Source organism: Pseudonaja textilis, chromosome 1 (genome assembly GCF_049901715.1).
Source record: "Pseudonaja textilis isolate UNSWEBS1 chromosome 1, rPseTex1.2, whole genome shotgun sequence".
Classification (NCBI taxonomy): Eukaryota; Metazoa; Chordata; class Lepidosauria; order Squamata; family Elapidae; genus Pseudonaja; species Pseudonaja textilis.
Window position 1 is genome coordinate 176,904,778 of NC_141990.1, and position 14,232 is coordinate 176,919,009.

Consider the following 14,232-nt stretch of genomic DNA (forward strand, 5'->3'; position numbering starts at 1 on the left):
TCAATTTACATTTACTGTTTCTCTTCTGTAATCCTTGTTTAGCGACTGCCCCGTTTAGCAGGCACTCACAATTATGACAGTGATGAAAAAGTCATTTTACAACCAATCCTTGCATTTACAACTTTCACAGGTCTTTAAAGTAAGGAAAAGTTGAGATAAGATCATAAGCCCAGTCATTGTTTCTCTTAATGACTACTTTGCTTAACAACTGAGTTGCCTGCCCCAACGGTAGTTGCTAAATGAAGGCTACCTATATGTTTATCACAAAATTCACTAAAACATTATTTTTATGAATTTGCTGTTTTAAAACTAATGACTTTAATAACTTTCTTGATGTTGTGAAAAGCCGGCAGCAGGTGCAGATGGCTGAGGAGAGCGATGACTCTGATGAGGGGCCAGGACCATCAGGGAGTGGACTGCTGCCTTCAGAGATTGTGTGGGTTGGCAGCAGTGACGAGGATGTTCCCAAGGAGCCTGTGCCAAGTGCACGTGCACGAAGAACTACTTGGAGGAAAGAACAATTATAGCAGCACAGGCGACTTGGGAGTAAGGCTGCAAGGTAATGGCCCCTCCCTGAAGAGGATAAAAGCCAGGTTTGGAAAAGTGTTCTTTGCAGACAGCAAAGAAGCTCTGAAACTCAATTGGTGGACATCTTAGTTCATGTTTGGAAAATTTTGTAAATTAGTTCTTATCTCTGGGTTTTTGACAGCCTTGACAAACAACTTGGCAAGGCTCTTTCTTGTTGGAGCTAATTAGTGGAAAGTAGCCTTCAGAACATAATTCGTTATTAAACCTTAAAAGGTGGGGGCTGCTGCCTTTGTCTGTGTTTGTTCTTTGGGAACCCAGTTGGGTCAGAACACTTGAATGGAATTTGTCTCCTTAAATACATACATGTTTGTGTGCTCACACAATCTCTCTCACTTCTTTCCTATATATAATTTTATTAAGAATATTGATTGCAACAGTAAAGTCTAAACCAGGGCTGTCAAACTTGTGGTGCACAGGCTGGATGTGTCACATGCTGGCCATGCCCCTACCTGGTTTGGCGAAGGGGAAGAAAGTTCAGATATGTCATGTGATGTCACAATGATAACACAAGTATGACACCCCTGGTCTAAACCAAACTAATCTTCAAGAAAGAGAAGGTAATAGAAAACATAAAAGATGCAAGGGGAAAGAAAACAAGAAAGAGAAGAAAAAGGAATATAACATAAAAGAAAAAAGAAATACATAAAGAAGTAACTTCCAACTTTTACCATTTGTATAAACAAATTTAATAATTCTTCACTTCCCACCCCTGGTTCCATGATTGAAAACAACTTTATCTGGTTCCATGATTGAAAACAACTTTATCTTCATCCCATATCCCATCCTTTATCAATAACCAAATCCATAAAGCATCATCTTTTCAGTCCTAAAGTAAGCAGAAATTCCATAAGGAATTGTCAAAACTAAAAACATATTTTGTTTGAACCTTGATCAAATAAACCAACTTTATATTCATCCCTTTGTCTTCTAATAGTCTTAATCTATATTTCATTCAAATATTCTCATAGGGTTTGATTATTCTTTTTTCCATCTTTGCCCTATTGCACAGATAGGATTACATTTTTAATTTTTAGTCCCCTCTAGTGTCTAGTTTTTAAATCCTGAAATTACTTATCTCTGTTATGTCTTCCCCAAACCAAACAGATCTATTTCCCACCAGAAGCTATTTGCTCTGTAAAATTAATTCCAAAATTTGATTGCAAAAGTTTCAATATTCCAAATTTATCTAGAACATTAGTCTATTTATCACTTTCTAAATCAAAATCATATTTAACATTTTGCTGTTATTTCAAATTTTTAAAGCTCTTAGCCTTGTAATTAACTTTTCTTTTGTTCAGACTTGATGATAAACTTAACCAAATGAAGACTTTTCAATCTTGCCATGCCAAGGATAAAAATAATTTTAAAATGAATTTTCCCAAAGTAATCAGAATGTAAGATTTGCAAACGTACTGTCCTTTAAAAGGTTCTGCTGCAGTTGCTAACAGGTTGGCTAATCACTCAGCATTCCTACGTGCAGAAAACTGTTGCTCTGTGATGTCCTCACAAGAAGCAGTAGCCATCCAGAGCATATGTGGGTGATCTCTCATACTCTGCTTATCCATAGATTTTTCAAGGAACCGGTCTACTCACCAGTTCCTTGGTCTCTAATGCAATTGACAGATCTGCTTTCACGGAGCTGTTTTCAGTCCATTATAATTCCACTAGAAATCTATATATACACACATTTTTCTTGCCGACAGTATATAAATGTCATATTGCCTTCTGAGATTTATCAGTTTCGATCTTAACCTTTTTGAGGTCAGCCAAGATTGGCTAGGTGTCACCACCTGCTGTGACTTGGTAACATACATTAATATACAAATACATATGAAATATGCTTTGATAAAATGTATCTTAACAGGAAAATATGAGACTTGACAAATGAATTGGTTAATTTTTGATCAGGATCACTTTTCGTTTTGGTTCCACTACATGTAGCAATTAAACTTTATAATGTGTACCTTCTTCAGTAAAGGTGTTGGGGACAGACACTTCATTTCTAGTTTCAACTGATTTGTCTGGGGAATTCCACTTTTAACACATTCCATATGCCATATCACAGGTTGGACTTTGCTTGAATTATAGCAAGTAGCTCCAGATTTTTGTAAACAGGATTTAACAGTGACTTTGACTTACAACATTGATGGATATTCACATATTAAGATAAATGCCCCTTTCATAGAAACTGAGTAACACCAAGGCTGCATTTAATTATAGAATTGTGCCATTGAAAGAACTTTCTTTGTAGCCATTGAATTTTGTCCAATTTGGTAAAGAATTTTAATAGAAACAGAATACATGAACATGATGAGAAACGTAACTTCTTGCATATTTTATTAGTGATTTTCAGCTTTTATGCTTAGGTTATTAATAAAAGTACAACCAAAATTATTAATTAATTCCAGAATTATATTATTACCCTCCATAAGTGGAATATCCTCTTCAGTTCCTTATGAGTTAAATCCAAAAACAGGTAAGGCCTTGCTGGCCAGTTTTTGTCTATTGGTGATAAAGAAGGCATCTTATTCTTCATTTCCAAAAAGTATTTTTGAATCTAGGTTAAAAAAAATAGAAAAAGCATTTTATTTTGTCAAAAAGTCTTCATTGTAATCACTGCAAATTTATTTATTTGTAAGGCACAAAACCTCTCTTAATGGAGTTGTATCTTTAGAGCCCTACATAGCCCGGGTCAGATTACCTATGGAACCATTCTCATCCCATAACTCAACCTATTCTCCCTGGTCAAGTAAGGAAGGTATGTTGCAGATCCTGTTAGCTAAGGAATTCTGATTGGTGGGATTTGGGAAGGGAATCCTCCCGCATGGAACATTCTGTCCCCCTGCCCAGAGATGAGATGGGCCCCCACTCTCCTGGCCTTCCAGAAAGGCATGAAAGCATGGCTCTGCAATCTTGGCTAGGGCTGACATAGGCACATGTGGTCATGGGGCTGATTAGCTCCCTGAAAGCCCTCCCTCTGCCTTTTGATTAATTTTTAACGTTGCCTGACTCTTAAATTTTATATACTGTTTTTTATGTCCTGTGAGAAAGATAGGCGGTTTAAAAATTTGATAAATTAAAAAAAAAAAAACTTCAAGCTGTTGCAGAAGCTGGAACAAAGATATGGCAGAAAAGTCTTTTGCTAATACAGATGGGAAGTCTAAAACAATTCTAAATTTCCAGTTATATCAGTTTCCTGGTATAAATATTCTGCTCAAAGAATAGAAATAATTATTTATACAGGGGAGAAAAAGCACTCATTTTTGGCAATACTATCTCTCCTTTTCATTTGCAGGCCTTACAGAAAATTAAGTGAATTGGAGACTATTTGCTGAGTTTCAATTAGAAAGCTCCAGGGGATTTGATTTCCTTCTAAACCAAGGGATGTCACTTAAAGCAGCAGATGCAAAAATAAAAGCAGGACAATAGTATTAAAAAACCCGTAGAGGTAGAGATGTTAAAAATGAAAGTCATGATAATTCTTTGGTTTTACAAAAGAGTACCTTTTTCCTGTGGCAAAAACAATTCTGATATATCACTCTTGTTTTTTATGTATTATAAAAACAGTGGCATTTCAAACTTTTTTTCAGTTTTTTGCTCATACTGTAAAGTAAAATCTTGATACAACTGTAATAATGTTACACAAGCAAAATACTTACAATTTTTTGAAGGATAAATTCATAAATTTTCCTTCCAGCGTTGGCTCGGAAAAATTTCCTGTACTCTCTACGAACCTGGTTAAGTTAAAATCTCAGAATAAACAGATAGCTTTTTTGCAGGGGTGGGGGTGAGGGTGAGACTATTCTAACACATAGACATTACAGGTAGTTTCAATTTATGACTAGTTGTTTAATGACAACTTTTTCTAGCAGTAGAGCTACAGAACAAAAACGAAATAATATCATACAACAGTTTCTGATTGATTCTGAATCAATTTGTGAATTCTTTCACAAGAATTTAGGCAATATACAATTTGATTTTAAATTTATCTATCTGGAAAACACAACTTTTAGGAAATAGTACTGTATAAATATATTAGCTATGTATTTATTCATGTAAATTAGAAACTTTTTTCAAAATTAAGAAAACCGGACTCTAGTGTCACTTTAAATCGGGATTGGTTCTAATTTTGTCCTGTATTATGGGATACAATTTCTCCCCCAAGTACAGCCACTTAGAGATTCAGCAGCTATGCTCTTATTGATTTGGGAGTGCAACTGCACGTTTGATATTTCCCACAACTACAACTTTGGTTTTTCAGTATGAAAACAACGCATTTACACTATGGACTAATGGTTGTTTTTTTTGGAAAGTATCAAGTGTTCAAAAAAGAGTCCCTTATATTATCTTGACTTTTCTTTTTCTTTAAAAAAGAGCACAGATGCTAGAAAGGAGAAGGATTTTGTTATTTTCCATACCTTGTAATGGGGAAGTTGCTAGCAACAGAATATTATTATTCTTGACACTTGTCAGTTCAAATTTCCCATTCATTTCAATATGGTATATCAGTTTAATGTAATTGCAAACAAACCCATATTAGAAGGAAATAAAATGCCAAAAGAGAATATGCTGTATGATTGTTAAGGGTTATGTTATGTATAATTTTCAAAAATTATTTTGAAAAGTTTCTGAATATTTGAAAATTGCTTGGATCTATACTGAATCCACTATGGCTGGGCAGAGTTTATAAACTCAATTATCATAAAGAAAAAAGAAACAGCAATTGAGAGCACCACACAACAACACAATGAAAGGGAGGAACCTGAAGTGAAATAATGGCCAATTCCTGAAGAGGCACAATAGAAGTTAAGTTAAATCATTATTAACCTTTCCAAAAATTCAATGACAGAACACTGGAAAAGTCTTGGAAAGAAGTGGTGCTCCTATTATCAAGTACATAAAAGGATTTGTACTACATGTATGTTTCACTGACAAGAAGTGTTGAGTAGGGGTCCACACTTTTCATGGCATCAGAAACTTAACAGAATGGATAGTGCAGCAGCAGTACTTTTAAATATACAACTGATTTCTAGGAAAGTTTGAATTAGGCTGCAGCAAGAGGTTATTTTGGTTCAATTGGGTTTGGAACAAACAATATCTCATCTGAGTTTTAAAAAGCTTCCATAAAAAGACTGATCCATTTGTAGGTCCTAGTCATCTTTTGTCAGGTTGCACATCTGGAGAATCAGACAAATCCAACCAATAAGCATAGAAATGGGCGCTTTAATCTAGTAACCTCTAACTTGGACTAACGTATTTACCTTCTATGTTTTCTTCAAATACACCCCCTTCCCCTCCTTTAAATGCTACTGGTGGAAAGACAGCCTCCTTCAGAAATCACTACTGTTCACCACAGATTAGTTTGAAGTAGATCCATTTGAAGACATCTGTCAGGATTTATGTGATTTAACACAACTAAGCACTCTGAAAGTCATTTCGATATACAATCCAAACTTCTGTAGAGCAAGACTCCACCCCGAATTTGTGGTAATAATGTAGAGACATATACATACAACTTATAAATGTCTGGTTAAAAACATACAAGACTGTTTTTGAAGGTCACAGAAGAAAAACAATTCCCTTAGAGATCATGCTTGTTACAGCCCATAGCCCCAGAAGTTTATTACGTGTTAGTAGATAGATAGATGCCACGCTTTATTATTACTACTAACGTAAGGGAGTTGTTTAAAAGAGTACCTTTAGTCCAAGCCAGTAAGCCCATATGACTGCCACAGCATGCTTACGCCTAGCCTCCTCCTTCAAGCGTTTCAACTCCCTTCGAGCCTAAAATGTTTAGATAGTGAATCACAGAGACAGCCTGATGCAGAAAGAACCATGATGAGAAAGAGAATGCTCCCCCTGACAGAACAGCTGATTTGGGAAGATGAAAGAGCAATAGGCAACCCATGGAACCCAGCGTGCCAGTCTGAAGATTGGGTGGAAAGCTGCTTCCCCAAGGCATACCTGAAGAATAAGTGGCAGACATTCCCCGTAGTAGCATTCTCATAGGGCATTTGCCAAAGGGTGAATAGTGGAAAACCTTTTCCCAACAGGAAATTAATTCAGACTAAAATATTAGAAACCAGCTTATTTATTCCATGGCAAGTATCTGAAGGAAACCATCTTAGAGCACACACATTAACCTTCTTTCATTTCATTTTATTCAATATCAATGCATTTTTCTCAAAGGGGGAGGTGGTGTAGTCACAAAAGATATTCAGTAAATACCACATCTCAGCTATAATGTTTTCGGTGTATAATAGCAATGGAATAAACCTTTTTTAAAAAGTATCTGTTTTCTCTTTAGGGTTTTCTGTTACTCCTGTTATTTTATTTATTTATAAACATTTATTTATTTATCACATTTATACTTCAGATGTCTGCTGGAGAACAGATGTCTGCTGTTACCAGCAACAATAGACGTAGCCAGGCACCTATAACTTTGAAATGTTGGTTTGTCTATATATTTGCCTTGCAAATTTTGCTGTTTGAAAGATCTCAGTGTAAAGCATAACCTACTGTTTAAATCTACCGTGTCATTCCAGTGTATTTTGAATAGAAAAAAATACAGCCTTTCCAAATTCTATCATCATTCTGTATTTATCTTACAGAGTAACCTTTTAAAAGTTTACTGAAGCCTCAAATAAAATGAAGTATTACACTAAATAATATCTGCAGCAAATTATCAGAACGCAGATAGCTTTAACTTCCATTAATATTGCATCTTTAGTTTAATAGAAATAGCATTTATATCAAACATCACTTTCTATAAGTTCTATGTGAAGAAAGGTGAATATACTTTGATGCAGCCAGTACTTTGGCCTCTGGGAGTAATGTGATTTGTTCACTAAAAAGGAAGCTACTCGCTGTGGTAGCCGAATTTTTCACGGTTGAATGAATAGCTTTCATACCAATCACTAAAAAGTCAACTTGCAAAGGAGGTGCTGCTCACCTTTTTTACAGTACTGGTCAGAGCTTTTGAAGAGTGCAAGGGCCATTGGCCCAGAGGAGGCATTAAGCTAGGTGGCTTAGGCATGGACTGCAGCATTGCCTGTGATGCTCAGTGTAGACATCTAACTCAAAGAAACTTTCAGCAGATGCTGAGAGGGCTCCAAGCTAGCCATTCTGATGTACAACATAGGCAACTGAACAGCATTTATTGAGGCCATCCATTCAGCAAGGCTTTCAATACATGCCATAGACAATTCATGCTAGCCACTTCAGTGCACATCATATGGAATCTCACAGCTTTTGTGGAAGCTGCCTAGCCTGGTAGCCCTTGGTAGTACTGGAGTACTGCAGGAGAAGGCTTCATCAAAGCAAAATATCCCTTTGAAGCTTCATAGAGCCTTATTCTATAATACTAAACCACACCTATATAAGTTGTCCTCAACTTATGGCCACAACTGAGCCTGGAATTTGGGTTGTAATTCATAACATTCATTAAGCAAGGCACCTATGTGATTGCCTCACTCAATGATTACAGTTTGAGCTCTCTCAACTGTGGTTGTTAAGCAACTATGTGAGGTCTAACAAGTTGAATGAAATGATAGCATCTAAAGTTCTCCATTCTCCAATACCAACATGTAATATTTCCATGGTATTCTTGCTAAAAGCAACAATTTACTATTATCAGCTCTGCCATCATTTCCTATGTACTTCCCCCAAACACGAGCACAAATCTTGCAAACTCTCCAAAAGTAAGAACACTTTCCATGTTACATTGCTTGACTTCCAGTGGTTATCACATGGAGTGGGGGGTGAGGAACCTTACTGTGTGGAATATGTGATGTTTACAGGAATATTAACAGACTGCATTTTGTCACTAATTCTACATTTTGGCTGCGACTTGATAAATGGATAATCCTTAAGATACGAGCTGATGTGTATGACATTTGGAAAAAGCTAAATACTGTGGCAATCAGTACCAGAAAATTGTTAACTACACTGGGAATGATTTTAATCATAATATCCCAACCCTTAATATGACACATAGCTTCATATACTAAGTTACAAAGTCCTGAACTGGGTCTTTAATTAGGACTGGTAGATTTCCTGGCTCACATGCCACATAGCTGTTGGTCATATTCTCCAATAAAAATATACATGTAATAAAAAATTATACCACAGTATTTTGTGTGGATTGAAAAAAACCCCATTTCTTAGATATTAAGATGCAATTAGAATATAGGGACATTATGAAATTAATTAATGCAGTTACATTTCATCATAGCGCCTTAGTTTAGGAACCTATACAAATATTATTGCATGGGCATTCTGCTAAACATTATTGGAAACATTTCAGTTTAGTAAAATACATTTTAGAGCCACTAGTCTAATCATTTTCTGGCTTAATAAACAAGCAATTAGTGCTATCTATAAATTGGCATGCTTGGAATTTTTTTTTAGTAGGGATGGTTTTCAAGTTAAGCTGGGAGAAGGTTAGAGAAGGGGTTACCAGCAATCAGGTGCTCAAGTGTGATAGCTTAGTAAAAATGATTATGAATCCTTTTTACTAATTAATGGGTAGGCAATTTGGGTAAGGAAGGGAGGGGCACATGACACTTGCATGTAGTACCTTTAATCCAAGCCAGTAAGCCCAAATAACTGCAATAGCAAGTTTATTCCTAGCCTCCTCCTTCAGTCGCCTCAGTTCCCTTCGCGCCTGTGATGCATTTGAAAATGAATTACAGAACATTCTGAGAGAGAAAAGGCTTCCTTCAATTTCCCAACAGAATGAAGAAGTGAAAGAGAAAGACGAAAGACGGTATCAATGTAGAACCTTCATCAGCTAGATTGAAATTTGTTAAAAAGTACAATTCAAAAGAGGTCAAATCCAAATGAGGTAACTTAAGCAGCTGGAAAAAAAACATTTCTCTGGTCTATCTAGAATAACTTTTGTACCATGAGGTTACTAGGAAACAAATGCCTTTCTGCTTATTCTTACCTGAGCTCCGTGCCAATAGGCTGCAATGGTTGTAACAGCTTCTTCACAGCGTTTCTGGTGCTTCAGTTCACGAAGCAGCTTTCGAGCCTGTGAAGCAAAACCCCATGACCTCAAGTTAGCATTTAAAAATCCAGTTGCACAAACAATATGGAGTAAGGATGTGTTCACACATTCACCGCATATCTCTAAAGCTGGGTTGTCAAACTTGATTTCACTGAGAGCCGCATCAGGGTTGTTTTTGACCTCGGATGGGCAGGAAGGCATGGCTGGGTGTAGGCATGGTGGCCATTACCAACTGGATGTCACTCATGTTGGAGGGACACTTTTGGTAGCCAAATTTTAAGGCAGCACTTCCCTGAGACCCTCATCACCCTCATTATAATCTCCTTCCTTCCTTCCTTTCTTCCTTCCTTCCTTCCTTCCTTCCTTCCTTCCTTCCTTCCCTCCTTCCCTCTTCTTTTTCCTTCCCTCTTCATTCTCCTTCCTTTTTGTGTCCCCTTTCCTTATTTTTCCTTCCTTGCTCTCTTCCCATCTTCCCTTCTTTGTCTTTCCTCTTTCCCTTTCTCCTTTCCTGTCCCTTCTTGAATGCTCAAATGCAAAAGGGGAAACATTTCTCCTTTTATTTTGTTTTTAGTTTGTTTTGCTAGCTCTCTGCCAGCAAAAATGAAGCTCGGAGGGGCGTGTTTTCAGCCACAACGGCTTCCTGCAGCCCTGTGGCAGTGAAAATGGAGCACACGCCTCCCGAGTTCCATTTTCCCTGGCAGAGGGCTGCAGGAGATTATCATGGCCAAAAATGCAGGCCCCAAGCTCCATTTTCACCGGCAGAGGCACTGCAGGCTGATCCTTTGTTGTTTCCAGGCTGGCCTCACGGGCTAGATTTAAGCACCCCAGGAGCCTTGAGTCCGACACCCCTGCTCTAAAGAGTTATAAAGGCTTCATCACTATTTTATCTAAACCCAACAATTCTATGCCATTTAGTGTCCTAGCATGCAAGGTTAAAAAATATTAAAATTGTTCAAAACTTTTAAAACTAGAGCGGGGGGGTGGGGGGGGGAGATATAATTTTTGTTTCCTAAGAGTTATTACCAGTACTTAAGTAGGACTGGTGCCTAAACTAGTTTTTCTAGACTCATCAAATTCTGCTGCTGACATGGAATTTTAACCGACAATCACTCATGTTTTAAAAACAATAAGTAGATGCAAGCAACGCAGATTATACCAAGACTTTAAATTAGAATGAAAAAAAGGGGGAGGGAGAAGCAGGTTATTTTAAGCATAATAATTCCAACCACAGTCCATAAACTACATTTTATTCAATTAGTTTTGCACTTAGATTCTTTTGGCACATAAATGTGGACAGGCTATTTAACCACTGAGGCTAGAATTAAATTTGGCATGGTATAGTTGCATTTCTATAACCCTACACTGATTGCCTAGTGCCAAATCAGCCATTTAACCCAAGAAGCTGCTTTGACAATTGAGGTGCACTAAGAGGAAATTGTATCTAGTGGGAAACATTAATTATACTTTTGTGGGGTAGGTGCTGCTGCCTTCAAGTCAGGCTTGACACCTAGCAACTGCCTGAACATGTTCATAGAGTTTTCTTGGCACATTTTCACAGGTGGCTTGTCCGTTCCATCTTCCTAGGGCTGACACAAAGGGACTTGCTTAAAGTTTCCCATTTTGTTTCTGTATCTAAGGCAGGACTAGAACCCAGATTTTTCTGTTCCAAATCCAGCACTTTAACTGCTAGATGAAACTAGCATTCATATTTATTTACTTAACTAAGGATAGGGGTGGTGGTGGCAGAGCATCTTATAGAAAAATAAATATTTCTGTTTCCAATAAAATATAACTGGTTGATATTATGCCTCCATGCTCCCCAGTAACATAATTTTAGGATTTTAAAGAAAAGGGGAAAAAACAAGAAAGTCCAGCTGCCTTTTGAAAAAGCACCTCTGGGACCAGCATGATCTGGATGACTGAGAATCTCCTTAGACATGATACTATCAGGATAATCTTTTTGTAGCCAGGAGATGTATTTTTCTCTTTTAAGGACAAAATAGCCATGGAAAACATGGAATGCAGTGGATCTCCAGGAGGTAGGGGTGCATTCCAGAGGAGCAAGAGGCAAGTCATGTGAGAGAAAGAGGGTGAAGACAGCCCCTCCCTAATAGTTCACAGAGTATATGGTAAATTCATATAGTAGAATCCTCAGTCTGGCAAGATTTTGTTTGTAGGTGTGAAACAATGAATTCAGCTTGGAAGAATCACCACGTTTCATTCTTGGTTTGGCGCCTGATGCATTCACTTAGGAGCAAATAAAAACGATTTGGCAAGTTTTGGGAGTGGCTAGTAGACATTTTAAAACTCAGTTCTACCTGCACTTAACACACTGTTTAGCACTTTTTCTTGTAAGCGAAAGTTCATGCTACAAAAAAAAAGAAAAAAAAAGAAAATCCAGATTTTTTTTTACGCCAAATTTCTCTGGGGTTAATTTGAAGAATGCACTATGGTAAGAAATATGGCCGGGAGCTACCTCAGCCCAAGAATGGTCTACTCCTTGATATTGGGGTATCTCACTCAAATGCCTATATTGAACTCATACAGTGAAAAAAAAGTAAAGAAAAATCTACTGAAGCAAATCTCTCAACTCACTTTCCATCCTCTGATGTAAGACTGTACAATGATGGCAGAGCGCTTGATCTGCTGGTACTTCTTTTGTTGCTGTATTAAAAAAACAAAACAAAGTATGTGCATATAGAAACATGTGTTGAGTTTTTAAATACTGTGTTACTAAATAAACCACACACTTTTTCATTTGGTCTTTATGCTATCTAAGAAAGTATACAGAGCACATTGCAACAAACAATGCCTTCAATGGTTTTATTGTGAAGTATATTTTATGGGACTAGAAACATGAAAATAATTATATGGTCATTAATTAGCATGATTAATAACTAAATAAGAGGCATATAAATCATATTTTAATTAACAATGGTTTTGTTGTAGCTGCAGTGAGAAACAGTTTTTTCCATTACTTCAGACTTTCTATTTACAAGCTTAAAAGCTGCTGCTTCCCAAACATATTTCCTAGCAATAACACATAAGCAACTAATTTGTTTACTTTTCAAATTAAAATCAAAGTGTTATTTTTAAGCAAGAGAAAAGATCTACACTGAGCTATTACTTAAGCAACTGTCTTATAATTATTAAATTATAACAGTGCCTTAATCTATCAAACTCCAAATCAGAGTATCCAAGCTGATGTGCATTTTAACTGTCAATTATTCTTCTATTTTGTTGGACATGTTAGCATTTTTTTAAATTGCTGTGAGCCACACTGAAGGTGCAGAAATAAAACCTAAGAAATAAAATCCCATCTTACCGCATATTTTCTATACCAGGCGGAAATCACAATCTGACTTTTTTTCATGAGAAGGAAATATGTGCGGCACTTCCAGCCCCTGTAAATTTTTTGGATTAATGTAGCCAAATCTTCAAGACGTTGCTTTCTTAGGTCTTCTAATTTGAAGAGCTACACAGATTTGGGAAGGACAAAAGGAACATAAAAATAAAAATCAATACATATTTACAATAAAAATATTATGTTTTCTAAAGAAAGCTAGATTGGTGTGGTGTCTAAAATATCAGGTCTCAATTCCTTTGGTTCAATAATGATACTCAATAGATGACTTTAGAATTTATACGTTTTTTAGTCTGATCTATTTTAGACCTGGTTTATGGAAGGAGCAAAGAGAATTTCATAATTTCAGACTGTAGATGGAGTGAATCACATTTAATTTTAATTTTTATTACTGTTGTTGTAGACAATTGTCCTTATAGAACAAGCTAGGATGCAATTCACTTTCTAATATGCTAGTTTTTAATCTGATATGGTTTTCAAGGAGTCTGCAGAAAATACTAAAATGGTGTTCTCTCTCTCTCTCTCTCTTTCTCTGGGTGAGGGAGACAGAGACAGAGACATAAGCAATATCTGTCTCTTTATGCTGGCCTGAAGTTCAAGTCCTAGCAAATCAAGTTTTGAGGAACATGAAACTGTATATTTTATACAGTTTATACGCTACAATGATAAAAATAATACTGCTCCATTAACCACCATCTTGTTTTTACCCCAAACTAATTTCCCTTTCATTGCTTAAATCAAATTAAAACTCTAGCCTCCGAAATGAAATAAAAAAGAGGGTAACCTTTATTCAAATAATTTGTCTAAATTGAGAAATTTTGCTTCACGTACGGTTCTTGGATTGCGGATGAATATTTTTGATCTACCCAAGGAGTACTCTTCTTCAGGGACTTCCAGCTCATTAAAAAGGACCTCAACCCCAATTCTAAAAGGCAAACAAACAAAATGCAACATCTTCATCAAAAAATAGTCTCTCATATGCTAAGCTTGCATATTATCCAGCACTTTATGAAAAGACAGCTTTACAATATGAACACTTGTTAAAAATTAACAAAGGTTTTTTTAAAAACTGTCTAACTATGAAAATAGGAACCACTGAATAGACATTATGGTGATAATGATTGAGAGTTAGATTTTTTTAGACATATGGTTTTCTTGGCAGGCCAGGATTTTTTTTATTTCTCAGTTAGTCTCTTACCCAAGCACTAACCAGACCCAACTTTGTGATTAACAAAGGTAGGCTAAGTGCTACCACTTGTATTTGTTTATA

The 14,232-nt window shown here is 36.4% G+C and overlaps 1 protein-coding gene across 4 annotated transcripts in view; it reads right to left on the reverse strand.

The window, feature by feature from the left end:
- MYO1B (myosin IB) overlaps window positions 1–14,232 on the reverse strand; it is a 137,143-nt gene that overhangs the window by 9,915 nt on the left and 112,996 nt on the right. For 2 of the 4 annotated variants that reach the window (XM_026696886.2, XM_087919783.1), the window contains exons 19-26: window positions 13,794–13,887; window positions 12,924–13,073; window positions 12,194–12,262; window positions 9,536–9,622; window positions 9,167–9,253; window positions 6,286–6,372; window positions 4,248–4,322; window positions 3,011–3,145 (exon numbers count right to left, since the gene is read on the reverse strand). In XM_026696886.2, coding sequence (XP_026552671.1) covers window positions 3,011–3,145; window positions 4,248–4,322; window positions 6,286–6,372; window positions 9,167–9,253; window positions 9,536–9,622; window positions 12,194–12,262; window positions 12,924–13,073; window positions 13,794–13,887 — 784 coding nt within the window. The remainder of the gene's footprint in view (window positions 1–3,010; window positions 3,146–4,247; window positions 4,323–6,285; window positions 6,373–9,166; window positions 9,254–9,535; window positions 9,623–12,193; window positions 12,263–12,923; window positions 13,074–13,793; window positions 13,888–14,232) is intronic. The other 2 variants (XM_087919784.1, XM_026696887.2) reach the window with 2 other exon arrangements.